This window comes from Scophthalmus maximus, chromosome 12 (genome assembly GCF_022379125.1).
Source record: "Scophthalmus maximus strain ysfricsl-2021 chromosome 12, ASM2237912v1, whole genome shotgun sequence".
In the NCBI taxonomy this organism is placed as follows: domain Eukaryota; kingdom Metazoa; phylum Chordata; class Actinopteri; order Pleuronectiformes; family Scophthalmidae; genus Scophthalmus; species Scophthalmus maximus.
In genome coordinates, this window is record NC_061526.1 from 15,662,720 (window position 1) to 15,686,023 (window position 23,304).

Here is a 23,304-nt window from a genome sequence, read left to right on the forward strand (position 1 = left end):
GCCTTTATTGATGTCATGTGTCTGTGTTTTTCCCTTTTGGGAGAAAGGTAATCAAAACAATGTGAGGATGGCTAGTTATACCTTTGTGTGGATCAATCAAAAGTTGTTGTTTTGTTATGCAATTAGAATTGGCCCATTATCCAGCCGTCTTTATTTCAGCTTTATCCTTCATACAGTAACTGGGAACAGCCAAGTTACACCTGAATACAGAAAACACATCATTTGAGTGGATGATAGCCAACTTCCATACTGCATAATAAATCAGTTCAGATCAGGTGTTGTCTAGAAAATGAGTTAAACATTACACTCTTGATATCATGTATGCTTCATTCAATTATTTATGAATATTTCTTTCTGTACAAATTACATAGAGGTAAGATGAATGGGCTCCTATATCTTTGGTTGTCCCAAATGGATTTATTTTTATTATTTTTTATTTATTTTACTTTTACTCTTCTAGTTTCTTATTTGTGCCTCACTGTGCTGTTGGGTGTTTCGTTCTTGTTCTTATTGCTATTTGTGTCGATTCATTTGTTTTCATTTCTCTTGGAAAGAAAAGCCAATAAAAAGTTATATTATAAAATCCTTTAGAAAAAAGTGTGTTGTTGGAACCTCATGTCATGTTAGCATGCAGGCAGGTCCCTCTAAACTTTTCAGTTGGTTTCATTTAAATGACTGTTTGATGCTCAATGATGGGAGAAGACATGGATACTAATTTATCGAGTTGAACTTTGAATTCCTTATTTTCCGAACAATTAATCATCTCATGACTGCTCAGATTCATCTAACGAGTCTTTGGAAGGGACGCAGACCTCTACGTTAAGAACCACTGGGCTAAAGCTACCTTACATAATATAAAAATCGATTACTTACTTATTTACTTACTTATCTACTCATGATAGTATTTCTACAGTGTGATATATATATATAGTTTTTTTATTTAACTAAAGCATCTGGGTTGAGCTACTTGACCTGTCTTTCCAGTGAGACCCAATCTCGTATGAAAAGCAACCAGTTCCATGGATTCTCTTCAATCACTGGCTTCACTATGAAGAAAGAAAAAAAAGGGGGATTTGATCTGTGTGATTCCCACACAGACTTTGTCGCTTCAGACTGTATCTCTCCTCACTGGCAAGTTGTTTATTTGCTCAAATAAGTTTCCAAGTTTGCAGAAAAGTAAAAAAACAACTTCAGTCTCCATTCTGGATGAAAGTGCTTGATTTCTAAACAGTTGATTCTGGCGCCTTGCGATACAGTTGTATTTTTTCATAACGCGGCAGTCTGAGGGAAAGAAATTAAAGCCTTGGGGAGGTTTTGTGAGGGGGTACGTGTTGTTTGAGCAACACAGCGGAGCACAAGCAGTGGTCTCTTTGTGTATGGCTTTTCTCTAGAGATGATTATTCTTCTGGAGATCTCCCCAAAGACCGTCTTCAGTGCTGAACAGAAGCCGGAGGTTTTTTTTTTTTACAAAACACATAAGACAGATTGTGAACAAGGCTCAAACTATGTACAGAAATGTAACTGCAGGTTGTTCCTACAGTGCCTGAGGAGGAGGAACACATCACTCGGGGACAGTATACGTGGTGCCGAAGGTCTTCTGAGCAAGAAGCAATTCACACGCCTTAAATACTTTGCCTTCATCTTCCACCCTATGCACAATATTTATCAAAAACAAGGCTGTAGTCTCTGGAATGAAACTTTATTCAATACGAGCGCCATGACTGCCGGCAGTACACAGAGCGGGTTTACAGATCGCCACCACCTCAGCAGAGAACAGATCATTTTCTTTATGTCACTTGTAAAAGACCCATTTATAACTGTGGAATTCAGTCAATAAATTCTACTGCCCTCTGCGGCCTTTTCTCCCTCCACGGAACACATCGCAAAATGTCACCATGAAACGCCTTCAGAATATTCCACCAAACTCTGCAATAAACAACAATGAGCGAGCGCATTACTCACACTGTAAATACCTCGGGCCTTTTTTTTCCTTTTTTTGCAGGAAGCTCCAGTCCCCAAAATAATGTTTCACAGTATTAAATTTGATGCATATTTTTCATGGCGGGGTGATATCACATTTTTTTTTTGTCTTCGAAAAATCCTCGCTCCTCCTTGACACTGCCAAGCTGGGGTTTTACGACGCGCTGAGTGCACCCTTCACCGGCTTCATGAGGTGTGAAGTCACCACGGTCATATTATACAGTGAGAGGTCCGAGGCAGAGAGGTGAGGGAGGCAAAAAATGCAGAATCAGGTCTGGGTGTAGGAACCATGAGCGCCCCCGTCGTCCTGAACAACAAAGTATGAGCTGCTTCAGAACTTTTGTTCTTTGTAAGTAAAGAAAAATAGAATATTGTTGATTTTTGTTTTTTATCTGGAGCTATTCTTCAAAGATAATAGTATGTCAATAAAGTTACAGTTTATAATGTCTTATGTCCTGCTTAGTAATGGGACCAGAGCCTCAGGAAGACAGATATAACAACAACAATAATAATGAATTTTTAAAAAAAGAGAGAGAGCCAGCTTTACACCTGCTTTGTTGTTTCCTCTTCCAGTAATGAATCACAGCATCTACTGATGCGATACGCACCAACAATTTGGGGGAAAATTGCATTTGGTCAGACATGACCAAAGAGGTTGTATAAGAAGTTTGCAATTTGCAATCAGGGTTATTATATTTCCCATATGAAATACAACAATAACAAATGCTCAGCTGAGGTGGTGGAGACTGCATATGCAATCGTGCGTCACTTAGTGAAACGTTCCCCACAATTATTTACAAATCACTGTGGATCCTCATCGTTTTGCCTCTTACTGTAAAGTGTAATGCCTGTTATGTTGTGCCTATACTGAATTGTTGCTATGGGAAATATATATATATATATATATATATATATATATAAATATCGAGAGTGCCTCCACTCGAGGGCAGGATGCAACCCTCTCCCCTATAAATGACATTCATGACGAAATAATATCAATACATGTATTTGACAAGTCCCGAATATGATGGTATTACGTTGACAGACAACTTATTCATTTACCATCAAAACATCCACTATTGAATCAACATGTAGTGACTACGGGATTATTAAACTTTTTTCTTGGTTATGTTTTGACTCTCACAGAAAGGTCGCGGTTGGTTAGATACATAAATAGTTCAGAGTGATGTCAGACACAACATTTTCACATTCACATTTAACCAAAACCATCATCTTTCACATAACCAAGTTACCTTGTTTCACTACAGTCGCCAGATGTGTTTAATGTGTTAAACATCACTGAGCCATGTTTATTGTATACACTATTGTGCACCTGTATACTGAATTAAATTAGCCCTCTGGTGTTGTTACTGTCATTACACAAAGCTGGGGTCTCTTGAAAGGCCATTTGTCCCATTATCACAGGCAGAGGGGACGGGACGCAAATTCCACACAAATCTTAACTAGCATTTTGAGAAAGGCATAAATAAGCAAAAGAAAGGGGGGGGGGGGGGGGGGGGGGGGGGGGGGGGTTATGGAAAGTATTCTAAAAATTGCATATTTTGGTTTGAGTGAGCAGCACCTCAGGCACGGCAGAGTCATCTGCATCCAATTAAATGAAACAGTGTGAACGGTCTCATGGCAATATATTTATTCATACATTTTTATTGTCCATTTATGAGCATAAGTTAAAGAAATAAATTATTTTTGGGCTTTTTACATGAAATTTGAATATGTTTCTATTGGGGTTTTAAAAGGGAACTTATGGTGATAATGACCCAGAAAAACGTCCCCGAGGCTTCACAGAAATGTGAGTGACACCTGATAGATAAAAGAGCAGCGTAATGTTCGGTCAGGTTGTGTATATTGCGACTTAAACCTGGGGAAATCAGTGCAGTGCAGCCTTTTGGATCAGAACCCTTTGGGCTGACAGATGAGTTATGTCTCTCTCTCTCTCGGAGGCTGCGGATAACCCTGCCCGACCTCCAGGACCATCAGTTTGTAGAACATTGTGTTAGAAAATCCTCCTGGGATCCGAGCTCAGGAGCTCAGGAGCTAATAGGTACAGATATCCATTTTCTTGCCCGCCTGCATGCCATGCCACCTCCTTCCTCATGCCCCCGCACTGCAAGAAATGTCCATCTCAAATGTACTTGCACACTGAAAAGTGGCAGCTGCAGGCCGGGGCTGCCACAGTTTGCGATGATTTCCGAGTGCGACCGCCGCGGAAAGAAGCACAGCGGCAGCAGCGCACTGGTGCTGATGAGTAATTCTGCCAAGAAGGGGTAGCAAATAAAAATATAATGACACGCTTGCAATTGCATTCCTGGTAAAAATAAGACGTCAAAGTAAGTTTATACTAAATGGATGAAATTACATGATTTAAAATCAGAAAAAATATGAACAAATATTGAAGATATTAATTTTGCCATGTTCTGTAGATGGCAAGAAAACATGTTGACTTCAGTGCAGTTGCCTGTTGTTATGTCATTTATGTGCTTGACCTTGACTCTGATTTACAGTATGTGCAGAGTTTCTGTCACAGTCTGCATGCTCCTCACCTCAGTCATCCCTTCCCCCTCACCTCCCTGTACCCTTCCACCGGCCCCTCCTTCTCCCTGCCTGCCTGCCACGCCCACCCCCTCAGCCCAACTCTCCTCACCTGTTGCACTCAGCTGCCTCTGATCACCAAGCCACCCAGTACATAGACTCTCCCCACCGTTGGCTCTCGGCCACATTGTTCTTTGTACTCATGCGAGACTCTCAAGCGTTATTCGGACTGCTTTCCTGGTATCGTGCCCTGCTTGCCGATCTGACTACCCCGTCTCGTCGCTTCCCCGGATATCACCTCAGCCTTCTGCCCCCGACCACGAGCTTCGTTCCGTCCCTCCTGGTTTCTGTCTGCCTCTCCCCTGGACTGTTTGGTGAATCCCTGCTACGGCTCCCCGACCAGCCGACTGGACTGGACTCGCCCTCTCGCCTGCCCCTCTCTGGTTTGTCTGCTCCGCTGATCGGCTCTTCTGGTTTGGATCCCCCTGCTCCCCTGACTACGTCTCCTGCCTGTCCCCGAACTGAACCCTCGCTCTACCCGGAGCTGCTCATTGAGTACGGCCATTCCTCGCCTGAACTATTGCCACGTGTACTCCCATCCGACTCGACTCACCTGGGATGTTCCAGATACTCGCTGCCTGCCGCCTGCTCTGAACTTTATCCTGTGCTGCTTAACTGCTGTGATTCATGTAAATAAAGGTCATTTCCAACTATCCCTGAATTACCGAGCGCTGCATTTGGGTCCTAAATACATACCCGTTACAGTTTGACCCAATAGGGCGGTTTTCACATTTACCTCGCACGTGCGAACAGGATTCTAATGGTCGAATGTAATGTAGAAACCTGAATCTTACAGTGCACAAAAACTGAAAATGGATAAATATTTGCATATAGAGGTCTTAAAACATGTCGTGAACACATTTCACCACTGTGAATTTCGCGATGAGAAGAGAAGGGCTACAGACTCAAAGAAAGTGTGAATAAGAAATATATATGAATATTTAATGGAAGGAATCAAAAATAGAGTATAGACAGTACTAAAATAAAGGTACAAATCCCTAAAATTAAAATGCCCCATTTTTCCACATGCACAAAAACAATACACATCTTTACAAATGAATGATAATGCAACACTTGTGAGTCTTTGTCAGAGGAGGAATGTAAGCAAGTACATTTATTAAAGTCTTGCACACTTAAGATGCTGTACTCAGGCATTTCATGTTATTTCAAACGCGCACTTGATTTTTTATTTAATTATTTCCTGTAACATAATTTTTTCATGTCATGCTGCAGTGCCTTCTGTGATTACATCAGTGGGTTCTGTCTGACTGTATTATGTGTTGCATTACAAAGTTATAGAAATGCATCATTAACTACTAAGGTCTTATTTTCAACTAAGTTATGCTGGGTACTGCCCAGTGGACACCAAGCCTTAGGAAGGGAAACTTCACACGGAGGACAAACTTGTTCCAATCAATATCTTTAATTGGAATCCTTCTGATGCCTTGATTTAGTTTAATACTCATAATATATACATACGGATATTTTAAAAGGGCCTGCCCTAATCCACTTGTATATTTGTGCGTCTTGCTTGTGTACGCCTGCTGACTTTGTTAACGTGGACATTTTTTGCAGCGTGCCTCACCTCAACAGAGGAAGACACGGACGAGAACGGGCTTCTCGGGAGATGACTGACGGCTGCTCTCAGCCAACCGGAGCAGGGATGCTGCGGGCGCCTCGCCCGCTCCTCTCTCGCTATTGGCTGTTCTCTGGAGAGTCGGGGTTTGTTCTGATATTAATGACTGCTGAGGAGACGGCGGCGCATCTATGTGGTCCGCCTGACACTTGATCGAGGGGAGAGATGCGCCCTCACCAGTCGCTGTGAAGACGGGAACACACGAGTCTCTCTCTCCCATGCTCTCACCAACCTGCTGTTGGACTTCGCCGGGTTTTTTTCTTCTCCTCTTTTTCTGTCTTTGTCCTCCTCTCGTGCAGAAGCGAGTCTAGAACTGGTTCGTCGTGAACTGCGGGAGCGTAAGCAGACCACACATTGTTGCCTGGCTCTATGTGGCGCGCCGTGGCTCCCTCGTCATTGGAGCGGCGCACTTGATGGAGATATAGACAACGCGCACTGTTCCGGGGACTGGGATGGTGAAATCGGGTAAGTTCACTCTGTTTACTCCTCCAAAGGGCTTCTGTCATTTGATACATGTCGCGTGTGATCATCGCATATTGGCGACTGCGCAACGCGCTTTTTTCCCCCAAGTTAATGAAAAACGCCATGGATTCAGCGAATGGGGGAATGTCTTGCCAGACACACTTGTCTTGGGGTTGAATTTATGAATCGTTTCGCTCCCCCAAAATATGGATTGCGAGTGATTGCAGAAATCAGGGGAAACGTTGCAGACTAATTATGCTGATGGCTGGCCTCGAACCGTCACTTGACGTGCAGACGCGCTTTTGCGCAACTATGCAGGATGCGTCTCGATAAGAGAGAGGATTCCTGATGGACTGTGGTCCAAGGCAAAATAAACAGGCGAATTCATTAATAAAATAAAAGTGTGTGTGTGTGTGAGTGATGGACTGGCAGTTTCATGTCCCCCGGTCCTGCTTAGTGAGCGCGCACCAGACACGTCTCGAAGAAATCCACAGAATGGTGCCCCCCCCCCCCCACACACACTCTCCCTGCTTCCCCTCTCTCCATAAACCCTTCCTGTTGCAAAGCAGAAGTCGTTACCTAAACACGCCAAAGTACGTGCGTTGGCACCACATCCTCGGCCTTAACAACATCACACGCACAAGCACGCACACACACACACACACACACACACACACACACTCTCCAGCGGTAAACAGAACCTACATCCAGAGCTTTTGCGTAATTGTCAGAGCCACCAAGAGGCACCGTTATCACTTCACCTGCTTGTACACCCACACATCCAGGGATCCATACTTCATATATATATTTATATGAAGAGCGAGAGAGAGGGTATTCACTAATCCCATAACTGCAGTGGGGCGTCTCTCTACCCTCGCTCTCCTTTCCTCCCTACCATTATATCTCCCTCACCCTCTCCTCTCTGCCAATATGTCCAGCGAACGTATTAATCATGAATATTTCAAAGGCAGATACGGAGATAGTGGCTGATAATGACAAATGTGATTTTCACCAAGGAGGGCTATCAAACCAGGATTGTCGTAATCTTCTGTGCACTGGGTCTGTGTATGCGCGCGCGTGCGCGTGTGTGAACACACTTGCTTGTTCCCGATGATGGACACAATGGATTTTGGCCTCCACAGTGCGAATGACTCACCCAAAGCAGCTGCTCAATATGAAACGCACAGTCAAACGCCACACGAGAGCCATCGTGCCCGTCCTCACATCAGTCACCAGCCACGCTGAGAGAACCCCAGCCTCTACACCATGCATTGTTCCCACTTTGAATTATTTGACAACCTGCCGACTAAGCCAAGGACATTTGTAGCTTATATTATAATACTCATGCAAGCAGCTTTTCAAAATCGCCAGCCCCACAAATTGTGATTCCACAAAATATAGTTTGTGAAGCTCATACCCAACTATGCGCTTGTACCATAACACTGTAGCCCCCCACCAGCAGCCCCGCGGTGACAGGAATAATAAAAACAAAGCACCGCTGGGTTTCTTCATTAATTTGGCCACATTTGTCCAAAACAAAATCAATACTACATGTCCACAACAAGTCATACGCTTAAAGTGGGTGGCTTTGTGAATTGCCTATTGATCTGCGTGTGAAACGGCAAGAAAGCGGAGCCCGGTGGGTTGGGTGGGTGGGTGACGGGTTATTGTGCCTGCAGTGGCCTTGTGGAGGCTCGGAGAGCATGACAGGCAGCACAGCGTGGGTGTTCCATATTAATTTCTCTATAGGCGGAGGGCAGCAGGTTCCTGTGAGGTGAGGATGTGTGGGTAGCAAACGCTACCATTGGTTCAAAGTGGTGTTCAGGAAGAATACAATTGCGCCATCAAAATCAAATTCATCTCAAGATTTTTTTTTTCCTTTTCTTTTCCATAATAGCGGTAACAAGATGCCCAAGGATCTGTCGGGACTCCTGAGTGAAATGCATGGAAACATATTCACAAGGCGGCTGCGGGGATCAGCCTGTGCAGCCGACCATAGGCTCTCTGATAGCATCCTGCTCCCAAACAAACACAGGCCTCCATTAAAACGGAATAAGCACAGACAGAGGGTAAAGGGAATGGGGAGGCGGAGTGGTATTGGATGTTTGGTTTTGGATCTAGTCGATGGACTGTGGAAGACCTACATTATCTGAAAGGACACAAAGAAAGAAAGAAAGAAAGGAAACAAAGAAAGTGAGGATCAATACATGGTTTGATGGCAGCATCTGTGGCATTTCGGCGATTTCAGTCCAAAATATCAAATTTCTAAATGTGACATGACACCTCTGATTCCGGTGACATTCACTTTTAAGTTTGCATTTTAGGTGTTTAACTAGCACACATTTCTTAAGTGGACAGGACACCAGTAAAACTTACCATGAAGCATAATTATGATAGGTATTTTGAAAAACAAAAGCAAAGACTGATGCTGATGCTCACACATACAAGGAAAATCAAAGCTATTAATTGAAAACAATTCTGCTATTCTGCAGTTTCACATCAGAGACGGACATGATAGGGACATGTGGCCATGCTGCAGTTTGAAACCCGAGCGGAGAAGAAGGAGAGGACATCTGAGGCCTACTGCTGTGCCTCACATCTGCTCTGCATCCAGACTGATACATATAGGCCCTCGGTGCTCTGATGAAAACCTGGTGAATGAGTGACGCTCGTATCAGGAGACCGAAAGTATTCATGCGCTGCTGCAGCTGCAGAGACGGATGCATGGAAATATGCAGACAGGTGCGGGCACATAAACGGATGCGTGCTTATGCATGTGAATAGAGATATGCCTAGAAGCACACGTACAGTACAAAGCAATAACTGCCCCCAGAGCAGCCGTAGTCGTTGTACCGCTGAGCTTCTGAAAAAGGTGCAGAGCCGTTTGAAAACCCAAATTCTTTCATCTGTTTCAGCTGAGGCACAGTAGCAGAGAATGAAAAGAGAAAAGAGAAAGCCCATATCAAACCCCATGAAATCATAATAAAGAGGTCCAAGCCGGCGATAAATGCATTTCAGTGGCATATAAAGATTGATTCCGTCTACCGTAGGAGCTTATTCCCCGCGGGCTTGTGGCCCCTTGACCAGCCATATATTATTCATATAAATATAGATAGCTGCGCATCTCAGAGGCAGCACACATGCCACATTTGCACCTGCAGATTCAATTTGACTCTGACTTTGAGGGATATGCCGCCGGCTCAATTCCCCCTGCCTGTACCCCCCCCCTCACACCTCTTTCATTCTGGCTAGCAGCTATACATGGAACATTATGCAGATTTTGTCAGGAGTGAGTGCGATTATGTTGAGGGAGAAATGAGTGTTGGAATGTTCCCTACGCCTTTGACCTTATCAGCAGCAGCCTTAAGCTGGATACCTTGTCTTAATTTTAATAGATGCAGCACAGTGCGAATTAGACGGGAGGACCGAGCTCTGCTCTTCCTCTGTGCGGTGTGTTATGCATGCATTATGCGAATGAGTGGCCGCATTTTTTTCCTCTTTTTTTTTTCTCGTTCTCCGTGAGAACACTGTTGGCTAAATTACATGTGCACGCCCTTGTATGCAAATGCGCGGATCTCCCTGTGTGTTTGCGTGTGTTCCTGTCCTCCGTCTGTGTGCGTTAGTGCAGGTGGGCATGCTGCAGCGTTCGATAGTGCAGCATGTATGTTCTCCCTCACTCAGCACAAGGGCACATCTTGTCCGGAAAAGGGGCTGAAAAACCGAAGTTGAGGGTCCTGTGGTCTATTTGGAACATTGATTTTACATTAACAGTTGACTTGCCAATGATTCATGGCCAGACAAGTGCAGACGTAAGGGGGAAGGGTTTCCATCAGCTCCCACACGCACGTGCACAGATGTACATACATACTGGAGGCCTCATTATGCATACACACCGCATAAAAAGGTTTCTTTTAATGGACTCTCCCTTACCTTGGAGAAAGTATAATAGTAAATCAATGAGGTGAAGGGCAGAGGGAGGGACAGTAAAGCCTTCAAGAGGCACCCACCCATGAAGGGGCTTACCCACAAGGTTTGACAGGAGCTACATGTCCACCGCAGTTCCAATGTCCACCAGAAATGTATCTGAGGCGCCTTGTCTTAATAGAAAAATGACATTCACAAAAAGCTTAGCAAAAAAAATAATGATTTCTAACTTTGTAACAATTCCATTTTTCATATATCCAATGGGTTTTTTTAATGGTTTATTTATATTAAGAAATAGAATATATATTTTTAAAAGGAGTACTTTAACCTTCAGTTCATCTCAGAAAAAAAATCTATATCATCAAAATTGGAGTTTGTCCCTAATTATTTTTCCATTGTTTTTAAGCAACTGCCTGCAATATGAAGAAATCAATATAAAACTAGAATGTTATGTGTTACGTTTCACTAGTAACACTAACTACATTGACACATGGATATAAAGTATTTATAGTGATGTCAGAGGCACGACCAGACACGTAAAGGTGGCGGACATCGATGTGCTGACTGTGACATGATCAGCTCTGGTATCTGCAACTCGACACAACCACATCCGGTGGAGAGAGGAGTTACCAAAAAACTCTTGCTGCAAAAACAAACAAAAAACATATTGGCATTGGTAATTAGAAAATTAGAGCTACTTAGATAGACAGGTTTGTAGATAAACAGATTTGTCACAGCAGGGGTGACAAGTATTGAGGAGGCAATTAGTCTGACAGTAAACAAGCGGCAGGACGGTCAGATGCCCAGAAAGAAAGACAGGAACCTGGAATACGCAGGGAGACAAAATGAAATTCCCTCTCTTTCGCCTGTTACATGGGTGGACCGCGACGCTACTACAGAACATAAGGATAAATGTTCACCATAAGGGTTTGAAGAGCGGAGGAGAACCCGAGAGCGCGCAATGAAAAGGACAAGATTCATAAAGAGAGATGTGGGGGTTGAAATATCACGAGAAAGAACCAAAAGCGGAGAGAGAAAAAAGAACGAGCCTGAGAGGGGAGGGGGTGACTTGAGGAAGAAAGCCTTGTGAGACTTATTACCAGTGGATCAAAATTCCCACTGAACCATTTCGACAATACACAGGCTATTCTCCTGAAAGACGAGGCAATCCGGCTGCGCCCTACTTTCCACTTAGGTCTGACCTTTATGTCTTCCGCCCAGTTTTACCACAGTGAGTGTAATGTCTACCTCTTAGCAGATGCAATACTGCCTTGTTACCGCTTAAACCGTACAGGCCTCATAATCATCTCCCCTAGGGCCAATATGCTCCCCACTAAAACCCCATATCCAGACTTATTCCCCCGCAAATATCTCGCAAAAAGTTTCCCTTTTATTCCTGCCATAACCCCTAAAAGAACGTGCGCTTTGTATAATAAATGATTTCATTTTCACATGAACTGTAGGTCAACCTGACACCTCACAGGGCATTGATGAGGACCCGGCCGGCAGCAGAGTAATCCTCCCTCCGTACCTACTCTGCAAAAACCTTTCCAAGCCCCGCTAAGCGAGGGGGAGGATTTATAACTCATTTCAATAAACAGCATAAAACAAACAGCGCCTGGCCGATTTGAGTCAGGCTCGTCTGAATTAGCGGCGCCAGGACCAGTGCTCTGTGCCCCTACTGTGCACACTCATTAATTTAAAGTGGTCATATCTCACTGGTCTCTAATCAAACTGCATTTGTGCCATTACTGTCCAGAACAGCCAAAGTGTTAGTATAATGAAGGGGGTCCGGTGGGAAAGTGAGCACGAGGTGATGCCAAGAACCGAATGGAAAAGCTTTTCACCTCGACAGTGGCTGAACATCTTAGATTTACTCTCATCCCAATCCAGGTGTATCGTGATTCATGTAGCGAGATTTCCGGGAAGAAAATTATCTCAAAATAGCACATTTTGGGCATAGAAGTCATGAAAACCATGTCCATATGTCTAATATGTGAAAGAACAGAAAAAAGGAGAGTTAGGGTTAGTCCGGTTTTCACATGACTGTTAACCAGCCCAAATATGCAGATCTTAATGAGGAGAGATTCCAAGGTATCCAGTGAAGTCAAAAGTCCTACTAATTAAGAGTGAAATCTGTGGCTTATGTGAACCAAAAAACATACCGGTTTATAATGATGATGCAATAACACTGTCATTCCTCAGCTGCTTCTTAGTTGGAGTAAGTCTATAAAATATCTAGATATAGTTTCTCCCAACTGTAAACGGTGATGCAAAAACACTGCCGTATGTATTTTTTAAATTTAAATCCAGCTTGAAGACATGCTCGAAAATCTTCGTGACTTTGGCCCAGGGTACAGATAAGTGTTTATAATGAATGGGTTTTATAAGAGCAATGGATCAAACGACAAAGTGAAATTTGCCATAGGTCTCTTGTAGCGACAAACCCGCAGATATTTATCAGAGCCAAGCCGGTATATCGGCCAATTAGAGCTCACTGCGGATACTGTATATCAGGACCTGTGTGTGTATGTAGCTAGACAGCTAGCCGGCGAACATAGTGGAGCCTGTAGCAGCTGAAGGGTCAGTAATTTTCTTCAGTCATTGGTGAAGACCAGAATGGCGCTAAACCAGAGTCAACATTGACACTTGCATTCTCCAACTACTACTACTCCACAACAGCAAATACATGCTAATGTTTCTCAATATCTGCCTGATAAGCAATCGTGTGTTCTTCATATCAACTGAAACTTTCGTCCCCAATGTAACCAAAGAGAGAGAAAAAAACACATATAGCAGGTTTAACTGATGGCGGTATTTGTATTTTACACAGTTGAGGTAGCCTCGGAACAAGCCAGATACAGGGAGTTTGTTTGTTGCAATGTTCACAGCCAGGATTAACATTGACTGTCACCCTGCTACTGTTATGGAGGTGCTTTGGAGACTGCTACACACCCCCCCACCCATCTGACACCTGGGAACCTGCATTAGCTCCATGAGTGAACACATCAGCCCAACCTATAAAATGCTTCCATTGGCTACCAGAGAAAATATCAAAGCTTGGCCTTAATGTGTTAGTGCAGGTAGACATTAGGTTACAGGAGATCCGGTTTCAAGCCCTCTAGGTTATATTACCAGCTGCTGATTATGTATCTCCCAAGTCAAGATTTCCAAAGGTGTTGTTGTTGTTGTTTTTTCTTACAGGCACAGATTGCAAACATCCATCTCAGAGATGTAGCTGCCCCTGACATATTAACCACATTTCTCTTTGTCCAACGGTTACCAGGCCCTATTCTCTCCCAATCGTTGCTGGGGATTTGACTAATTCTTTAGCCTCACGCTCTTGCTATGGTTAATATGTTCTGCAATGACAACATTCTCAGGGTCATCAGAGGTTAATACACCACCCCTGACACTATGACAAGTTCAAGTTCTTCGTCTGGCAAGCCATTTAACCCATATTTCTCCCGTCTCCCTCCCCTCTCGCTCTACCTCAATTAGTTTCCACGGAGCAACGGATTGTGGTAAATTAGCTCTACATAGACTCAGTATGTGTGTGTGTGTGTAGCCACACCAGTCATGGTGCAAGGCCTAAAGAATATAAACTTACTCTTCACATAATGCAAGCCGACAATACCAATTTACCTGTTCAACTGTCTGTAGATGATTAGGATAGTTCACTTAAAATGATGCAGTTAGGTGGGAAAGTATACTACAGTATTTCAACATTAAGTGCAATGAAAGGTAGGTGCTGTACCCTTAACAGGCCCAATTTCTCCAGCCAAACAAGCTCTCTGAATGGAGTCTGTGTGTTTAAAAGCTTTTTAGGTTTGCTAATGTGTGAACACATCTTGATTAGGTATATTGAGCTCTAAAGGTTGTTCCTTTAACATTCACCTAATCTGAAAGAATTCATCGTACAAAACAGTTTCTTAGTTGCATTGCACAGCGGTCTCGCCTCGATTGTATTTAATTCCAAAGTGTTTCATTACGTAACCGAGTCATTGACTCAAAACTATTCCACTCAGGCGGCAAGCACGCCTGAAGACCAAAGTACATTTGCCACACGAGACACGTTGCCGCACAAGATGTCACCTCTGATTCAGTCAGCCTCTTCTTACAAATGACTCTTAATGTTTTCCTTCAACAACCCTTCACTGGGACCTGAGCTGGAAATTAAACCTGATTTAAATACATCTGTCTACAACAATACATTTTAAAACATATGCCCTATTTCACCTGGTCTTGCGCTTAGTGTCAAATATGTACATAGTTATAAATGGCAGCAGAAGTCTGAAAGCAGCATTAATAATAATAAAGATATATTTTTTCTTTACAACCAACCTTTATTTATATGTATTGATGGGGCTCAATCTTAATGTTGATATGATGTAAATCTGCCCTGGACTGGAGTTCATATTTTATGTAACAATTATGTTACCACAATCCTGGATGAAATGGATGAAAAATTGACATTTTAACATTTCTAGTAATTCAAAACAGCTTCAACAACTTATAAAGTGAAGCTTTGACTTTGAAAGCAAATAGCGAGTGTTTTTCTAGTGGTATTAAAACCATTTTGTATCACCACAATATTGGATACAATGGTCAAAAATGCCAATTTACTGGTTCCAGTGTCTCATATGTCAATTTCCTGGTTTCCTTGGTGGTCTATTTTAGTAAATGGATTATGTTTGGTTTTTGACCTGTTGTTCAGAGAAAACAGTTAATTTTCCAAAATCAGCTTGAGGTCTTGGAAATTGTGGTTTCAATAGTTTTATAATAAGTATAATAATAATCTATTATAACATATTACAATTTATAGATAAGCTTTTTCATATAGATTTATTGTACACATTTTATAGACTAAATTAATAATTGATAACTGAGAGAATTACCTGCAGTAGCCATAATACATAATTACAAACATTTGCAGGAAATGTAATTTTGCTGTCAAAGCATAGTGTCATCCTTTGGTAATAAAGCATGCACCATGGGCCACAATCAGATCTAATATTTAGATTTCTATGAACCAAGTTATAGGATTATTATTAAAATGTTATCCTTTTTCATCCCCATTATTAAGCAGGGAAAAATGTTGTGTTTACTGGCCACACCATTCTCTAGTAATCTCTATAAAACTAAAGTGATTTTTCAAAATCCGCCTCATCTCCCTCTTCTTACCATCCGTGATATTAGATTGGGCAATACCTGAGTTAATGTGCGGTTACACAATTTCTTATTCCGTGCCAGCAGTGCCAGTGTAGATGCTTTGTTTGCTGCAAAGTCTCAAACAAAATCATTGATCGCGAAAATGTCCAAGTCCAAATACGTCCCCACTGACACAATTAACATCGCTGGTAAAACAACAGCACAGCCTGTTAGAGCCTGCAGCGGTGATTGCGCAATAAAGCTGTGCATTAACAGTTAACCTGGCTACATTGCACTGCTGGTAATTGTGATTGGTAAGGAGGAGAGCCGCGGCGAGCGGAGACGAGACCGAAACACTGTCGGCTAAATGACAGAATCTGGCCTGTGTTTCCAGGGCACGGATCAACTACAAAGCGCACAATGAAGAGCTTGCTGTAGGAGGGAAGCTGAACCCTGTTTATCAGAATGCTCTGGGTGTTGCAGCTTATTAAAGTGCCAGGTGCTTTTGAAAAATAATACCCCCTCTCTCTCTCCCTCTCCCTTCCACTGGCTCCACGTCTGCCTCCTCTCCACCCTCCCCCCCTGCAGACCAGACTCTACCGAGTGCTGGAGCAGAGGTTGAGGAATGAACCCTTGGCTCGGCTTTGCCAGTGGGGCGAACGGCAGCGTTTCTGCTGCCTTCAGAGCTTTTTGATTTATTTATTTATAAATGTATTTATTTATTTTATTTTATTTTTCTTCCCACATCTCCCCTGTGGCCACTGAGGTGGAAACAGTGGGGGTGATAAAAATTAAACAATCTCTTTCTTTTCTTGTTCTCACTTTCCTGCCCCATACTCTTGGCTCCGTCCATTTCCTCCCCAGTCTCTCTTGACTTTAACCGGGATGTGACGTGTGGTCTTATAGGCCCAAATTTCACAAGCACCATCAAACCCATCTGTTCAGTAAGAGGCAGTTAAATATGACAAATTACATGGTAAGCTTCAACAGTGGAGCTCGGTGGGAACACTAATAATATGACGGCAAAAGAGACACCACATAAAAAGAGATGTCTCAAACATATTTGTTACCACAAGAACTCAAAGAACTGCATCACCACTTCCACAATATAAGTGACAGATAAAAAGGGTGGAAATTTATATACTTCTGTATGCATTGCTCTCAAAAATCCTCAGTGTAATGAAAGTCTGTGGCGTGTACAGTATGCTATTCTCTGTCCCAATTCTTGCATATATTTTTGCTGATATTTATCTGCAGATAGATTTAATCCATGGTAATCTCTTCTTGAGCTTTATTTATTATTATTTATAAGCATTTGTCCATAGGCTTAAAATTATTGAATGTGTGTATGGCCTGTGTGTGTGTGTGTGTGTGAGTGTGCGTGCGTGCTTTGCATATGTATACACCCTAACGTAACAACACCCTGTATGATTTGCATTTTCCAAAAATGTAAAATGCATCTTGTAGCAAACAGGTGCAAACGCTCATGCAATTTAAGCATTTGGGCCAAATGCTTAAATTGCATGAGCGGCCAGACTGTCTCGCAGTGTTATTGGCTGCCCATTTACTTGTTGCTATGGCCACTGACATATTCCAGTGTCTTTCAGCAGCTTGCCCTAAAGGCTAATGCTTAAGCCCTAGGATGTCTGCCATTTAGGAATCTTAATAAAGCCTAAAGACTCGCACTGCTAATATCGGGAATGAATGCCATATTGTCGGGGCTCATGCAGCACATCCCTAAAATGAAGTCTAGAAGGTCAAATATATATAAATCCATGGTTCTGTGTCTTAAAGGGAGCGTGTATGAATGTCAACATGCATCATTGTGCCTATAATAAATGTCTATACACCCAAATCCTCCTCTTACTACATTGCCAAGCCACCTCTACTATCATGTAATACTCACACCACTTCTCTCTGTCTTGTTTGTCTGACACAGGGTGAAATGGACTCGGCTTTGGACAGGAAGCTAGTAACGACAATCAATGAGGACATCCTTCTTTAAAGAAAGAGAAGAGGATTCTTCATGGATACCTACAAATGTGCTGGACATTAAGTACTTTGAGGTATAATATCAGACCATCAGTTTTTTTTTCCTTTTTTTCCCACCAACCTTCTCGAGTTTGCCTGGCTGCAGTCTTGGCCCTGAACCCTGAGACCAGCAGGCAACATTGAGTGATTGGTCATTAGATCCGAGGGCGTCTACCCAGCAAGACAAAAGAATCTCTGGGGAGCCCCACTCCAGCTGTCGGTGGTGGTGGTGGTGAAAGGGGCGGTGAGTCAATCGCCTCAGCAGCTGCAGCAAATGTTTCATTATTTGTGAAGTTAACAGCTCAGACCGCTTAATCTACAAGGACCAATTTCTTACAGGAGGGAATCGGTCCAATATGAAGGACGTGTCATTCGTGGCTCGTCTCTTTGTCGGCATGGCAATGGCCTCTTTTTTTGTGGCCACCGAGGAGAGGCCTGATTGCCCGAAACTCTGTGTATGTGAGATCAGACCCTGGTTTTCTCCCAGTTCCGTGTACATGGAGGCACAGACAGTTGACTGTAATGACTTGGGACTCTTTAGCCTGCCGGAAAATTTACCAGTGGGCACACAAGTACTATTACTGCAAACAAACAATGTTGCCAAGATTGAAAAATCCTTGGATTACCTGGCAAACATCACAGAGATTGATTTATCGCAAAACAACTTATCCTCCATCAGTGACGTCCATCTGGGAAACCTTCCCCAGCTGCTGTCCCTTCACATGGAGGAAAACTGGATACGAAAGTTGCCAGAACGATGTCTGTCAGAGGTGGCCAACCTTCAGGAGCTCTACATGAATCACAACCTCATATCCTCCATTTCTCCGATGGCTTTCCAGGGACTCAGCAACCTTGTACGGCTCCACCTCAATTCTAACAAACTGAAGGTCATTAAAAGAGAGTGGTTCGAACCCATGCCAAATCTTGAAATTCTGATGATTGGTGAGAATCCTGTTCTTTCTGTTGATGATATGAACTTCAAACCTCTCATTAACCTCCGCAGTCTAGTCCTTACCAGAATGAACTTGTCTCAGCTCCCTGATGATGCGCTGACTGGTCTTGATAACTTAGAGAGTATCTCTTTCTATGATAATATTTTCCCTGAGGTGCCTCACTCAGCCCTGAGAAATGCAAAAAATCTCAAGTTTTTGGATCTAAATAAAAATCCCATTTCAAGGATTCAGAGAGGCGACTTTGTGGATATGCCTCACCTGAAAGAACTGGGGATCAATAGCATGCCAGAGCTAATTTCCATTGACAGCTTTGCCCTCAATAACCTCCCCGAGCTCACTAAAATAGAAGCCACCAACAATCCCAAACTCTCCTATATCCATCCTAATGCTTTCTACAAACTACCACGGCTGGAAACCCTAATGCTAAACGGCAACGCGCTCAGTGCCCTCCACAGGATTACTGTCGAGTCCCTCCCAAATCTCAGAGAAGTTAGTATGCACAGCAACCCTATCCGCTGTGACTGTGTAGTCCGCTGGATGAACATGAACAAGACCAACCTTCGCTTCATGGAGCCTGATTCACTCTACTGTGTGGAGCCTCCAGAGTATGAGGGGCAGCATGTCCGACAGGTGCACTTCAGGGAGATGATGGAGATTTGTCTGCCACTCATCTCTCCCGAAAGCATGCCTGGGCATATTAAAGCGCAGAACGGGAGCTCAGTGTCACTCCATTGTCGGGCATTTGCTGAACCAGAGCCGGACATCTATTGGATCACCCCATCTGGTACCAGGGTGCTGCCTAACACAGTGTCTGACAAGTTCTACATGCATCCAGAGGGAACCTTTGACATCTATGACGTTACAGAAAATGAGGCTGGTCTTTACACTTGCGTTGCCCATAATCTGGTTGGAGCTGACCTTAAATCCGTTTCAGTAGAAGTGAATGGATATTTTCCCCAACCTGTAAATGGGTCTCTGAACGTTGTTGTCAAATCAGTGGAGACGAACTCCATCCTGGTTTCCTGGAAGGCCGGCCCTGGCACCCTGGCTCCCAACATTAAGTGGTACACTCTGTCAGAGGCCAACCATCCCACTATAGCGTTTACCATCCGAGTACCTTCTGACGTCCAGGTATACAACCTCACCCATCTTAGCCCCGCCACTCACTACAAAGTGTGTGTGGATGTCCGCAGCATCCACTACAACCATGACACCAAATGTGTCAATGTCACCACTAAGGGATCAAAGCTGGCAGGCAAGGATACAGAGAAATGGGACGCAGCAGTAATTACTGTCTTTGGTGTGCTCTTGGCTGTGATTTCAGTGGCCTGCCTGCTTATTTATGTCTCTCTGAGGAACCACCACCTTTATGGGGATATAAGGAAATGCGACTCCAAAGCTCCGCTGAAACCAGTGGAAGCTACCGGTATGCACTCTCCTTTCTTTACAAAGCTTTGGGTTTCGGGTAAGGGACTGCCAAGTGGAGTGGAAGTGAAAGCCACAGTCATAAATGTATCTGACAATGCTTTTTAAGAAGCGCAGCTCTGTAGAGCACCATGCACCAACTACGCTGAATGGACAAGGCTATGGGCAGGGGCGGACAAATCTGTAGTACTGTTTCAAAGGCATACCCATTACTGGCCCCCCCTGGCTCAGATACACTGGCAAAACTATTAATGGACTGGGACGGAACTATTTTAAATAGACTACATGCTCTCCCAGTTTCAACCCCTTGCTGAAGTGGTGGCTTTGTAACTGATGCATTAAACCAAGCTCACATCAAAAGGAAGGGGCATTCACTGCAAAAAGATACACTGCGGTACCATTCATACAGAAATGCAGGCAGGGAAAAAGGAAGTGAAGATGGTGGTGATAATGATGATGATGATGATGATGATGATGATGATGACGGTCAACTCTCTTGTAATTGACTGTTAAATGTGTTCAGAGTTGTGGAACTGTCTATGTGGTCCCAAGCAATACCGTCTGTGCTTTGTCAAACATCCATAGACCAGTTAGAGATACAGTTATAACACCTGTCTATTATGGGAAGGGAGATTTCGTAGAGTAGACAAATAACAGTGACTATGGTGTAAGCCTTTTGATGAAACAATATATTCCCCCCTTTTTTTCTATTTGAAAATGGACTTCTTAATTTTTCATGGAAATACTGTTAGATATTCTATTATGTTGATGTAATGACAAATCCTCTGTATCTGAACAGTTTAAATGGGTTTTTAAAACTAAGGCAAAGATCAACCTACTTTTGATTACAATGTTGCATTAAGCTTAATGGAATTCTGCTACAAAATGGGCATCTAGATGGGACATTTTTTCGAAATGGCTGTTCATGCTGTGTACAGTAGTTCTCATTGCAATGGTGACTGGGAAAGCGTGTGGCTATGTCGGACTGAAAGAGATATAACAGGTTAATAAAAACTGAGGTGACAGGCCGTTTTCACTGCAGACATTTTGACATGTCACAGTGGGGAAAAAAGCACAGGTGGTGCTGATAAGATTAAGGATGGCTCTGTTCAATTCAAGTGTCACAGTAAGACGTGACTGTGTGTCAGTGAGGTCAGTCATGCACAATAACTGGACCCTGGAACCGGAGCAGACGAACGGAATCCAGCCATCATTCATTTTATTATTCACACCTGTGCTTTTTTGTACTGTAAAATGTCAAAATGTCCGCCGTGGAAGGGGCCTATTGATTTGTTATTGCCTCAAGAAGCGGTCTGTTATGCCCTGGTAAGTGCCTACAACAAGAACTACATGCGGTGAGCGGAGAGGAAAACTGAAGAAACACATCAGCCTCAGCAAAACATGGCCATGTCATCATTGCAGAACCACAAGCTATCCTCCAGTACTTTTAGTGGAAAAAATACTTTCTCAGTATTTTTAGCATACATATTTTAAGAAAACATTTTGTTGTTGCTTTGGGTGTAAAGTTAAAAAGCCATTTTTATATTACCTGTATTATATGTGATCAATGGGCACAACAGACTAATTAAGAAAAGTGCTAAGAAAAAAAAATAAATGTCATTGTTTCTTTTACAAACAATTGCCTTCATTCTCTCTGGTTCTTTCTTCTCATGTTAGTCAAATGTGGTTAGTTAAATATGTAAATATATATATATTTTTTTTCTTTTTCATTATCCATCCATGGGTTTTAGTGAAATGTCAAATTTTTACATGTGACATTTCAACTGCAAGGATGTAAAACAAACAGTGACAAAGTGGTGCAGAACAACAACAGCCTTTTAGGTCAGACCACAGGGGGAAAGTCAGAAGCCTTAAGCTGAATGGTTGAATGGTTGTCCTAATCTTAACCGAGAAAAAAGAAAGAGAAAAAAAACACAGCAACACAAGAACAGAAGTCATTAGCCGCCTCATTAAGAACACGTTCGTCCTTCAGCTGGTCTGAATATAGTCACTGTGCTACACCTACAGCTGCCGCTGCTCCTGTTTAGATGGGGACACAGCGTCCGTACGACAGAGAGATAAAGTACAGTAGTGAGAAGTCAACGCAGGGCGGGATAGAGCTGACTCTGAAGCTTTAGGACTCACATTTTATTTGTCTTAATGCATTATCTGGCACAAAGAACATTCCAAATGAGAAAGCCAAGCATGATGAATGACTGTCACGGGCAGAGTGACATGGCGGATTTATCAAACCGAGCCCATACATCAGGCCAGCCTTCAGCACCATGGACAGAGGCTTTTAGAGCCAAGGCATCTGTCAAAGACAAAGGGAGTTAAAATATGACGGGGTGCGCTCCTCAGGTAATGCTCAGGTCACACCGAGTCAGTCTCCTCGCAAGTACTTCCAGGAGCACGGATGCACAAAGAAGCCTGGGGGAGCGGGGGAAAAAAATCCATCTACCTTTATAGAAATACATGCATAGGTACATGCAAACACAAACTCAAGGTCAGTGACTGACACAAACCGTTACTTATAGAAGAAGACAAGAAACCTTTGAATATAATCAAGTGTGCGTGCACACACATCCAACCCTCCATACCCAGAGGTGTAGCTCTCTCCGTCTGGGTGCTTAAGAGAAACACAACATGGCAGCCAAAGAGGCCACTAAATCAGTTGACCTGTTCTTTGAAATTAAAACGGCTCATGAATACAAGCCAGTGTTTTTTGTTTGTTGATTTCATTACATACTTGAGCGAATAAGCTGAATGTTATCCGGAAATTCATTTCTCCTGCCTGTCTGTCCCAATCTCATGAATTTTCTACAAAATTTCTCACTTACTCTCTCTCTCTTTCTCACTCCTCACAGTGGACTTTCTCCCTCCACTAGCAGGGATATGACCTTTTGCTGTATCTGAATGTGTAAATTCAAAGCGACTTATATTAGAAAAGAAAAAAAAAAACTTCAAATGTAACATAAATCCCACGTGAAAAGAACCGATGAGCTGTCACCATTTAACCCACAGTGGAGAAGGAAAGAAAATGATATTTCTTGCTGAATCTTCAAATATTTTAAATATTCAAAACACCTTGTTCTATTCAGAAAAGCCATCTGCTCTCAGGCAGATATTAAA

General features: G+C 43.0%; 2 protein-coding genes across 6 annotated transcripts in view; one reads left to right on the forward strand and one right to left on the reverse strand.

Annotated features, from left to right (window-relative positions):
• The window catches only part of cald1a (caldesmon 1a), a 202,571-nt gene that overhangs the window by 144,667 nt on the left and 34,600 nt on the right, over nt 1-23,304 (reverse strand). The window lies entirely within an intron of this gene.
• On the forward strand, nt 5,801-21,811 carry LOC118288768 (leucine-rich repeat neuronal protein 3). 2 transcript variants are annotated; one of them, XM_035615241.2, is made up of 3 exons: nt 5,801-6,691; nt 17,703-18,038; nt 18,134-21,811. In XM_035615241.2, exon 3 carries the CDS (start codon nt 18,151-18,153, stop codon nt 20,278-20,280), a length of 2,130 nt encoding a protein of 709 aa, XP_035471134.1. In that variant the 5' UTR covers nt 5,801-6,691; nt 17,703-18,038; nt 18,134-18,150; the 3' UTR covers nt 20,281-21,811. The 2 variants fall into 2 exon arrangements, with proteins under 2 accessions (XP_035471134.1, XP_047192296.1); XM_047336340.1 differs by having other exon boundaries at nt 5,802-6,691; nt 17,703-21,811.

Excerpts from the sequence above, each read along its gene's own strand:
- LOC118288768 (XM_035615241.2), top strand. The coding sequence starts at position 18,151 with ATGAAGGACGTGTCATTCGTGGCTCGTCTCTTTGTCGGCATGGCAATG.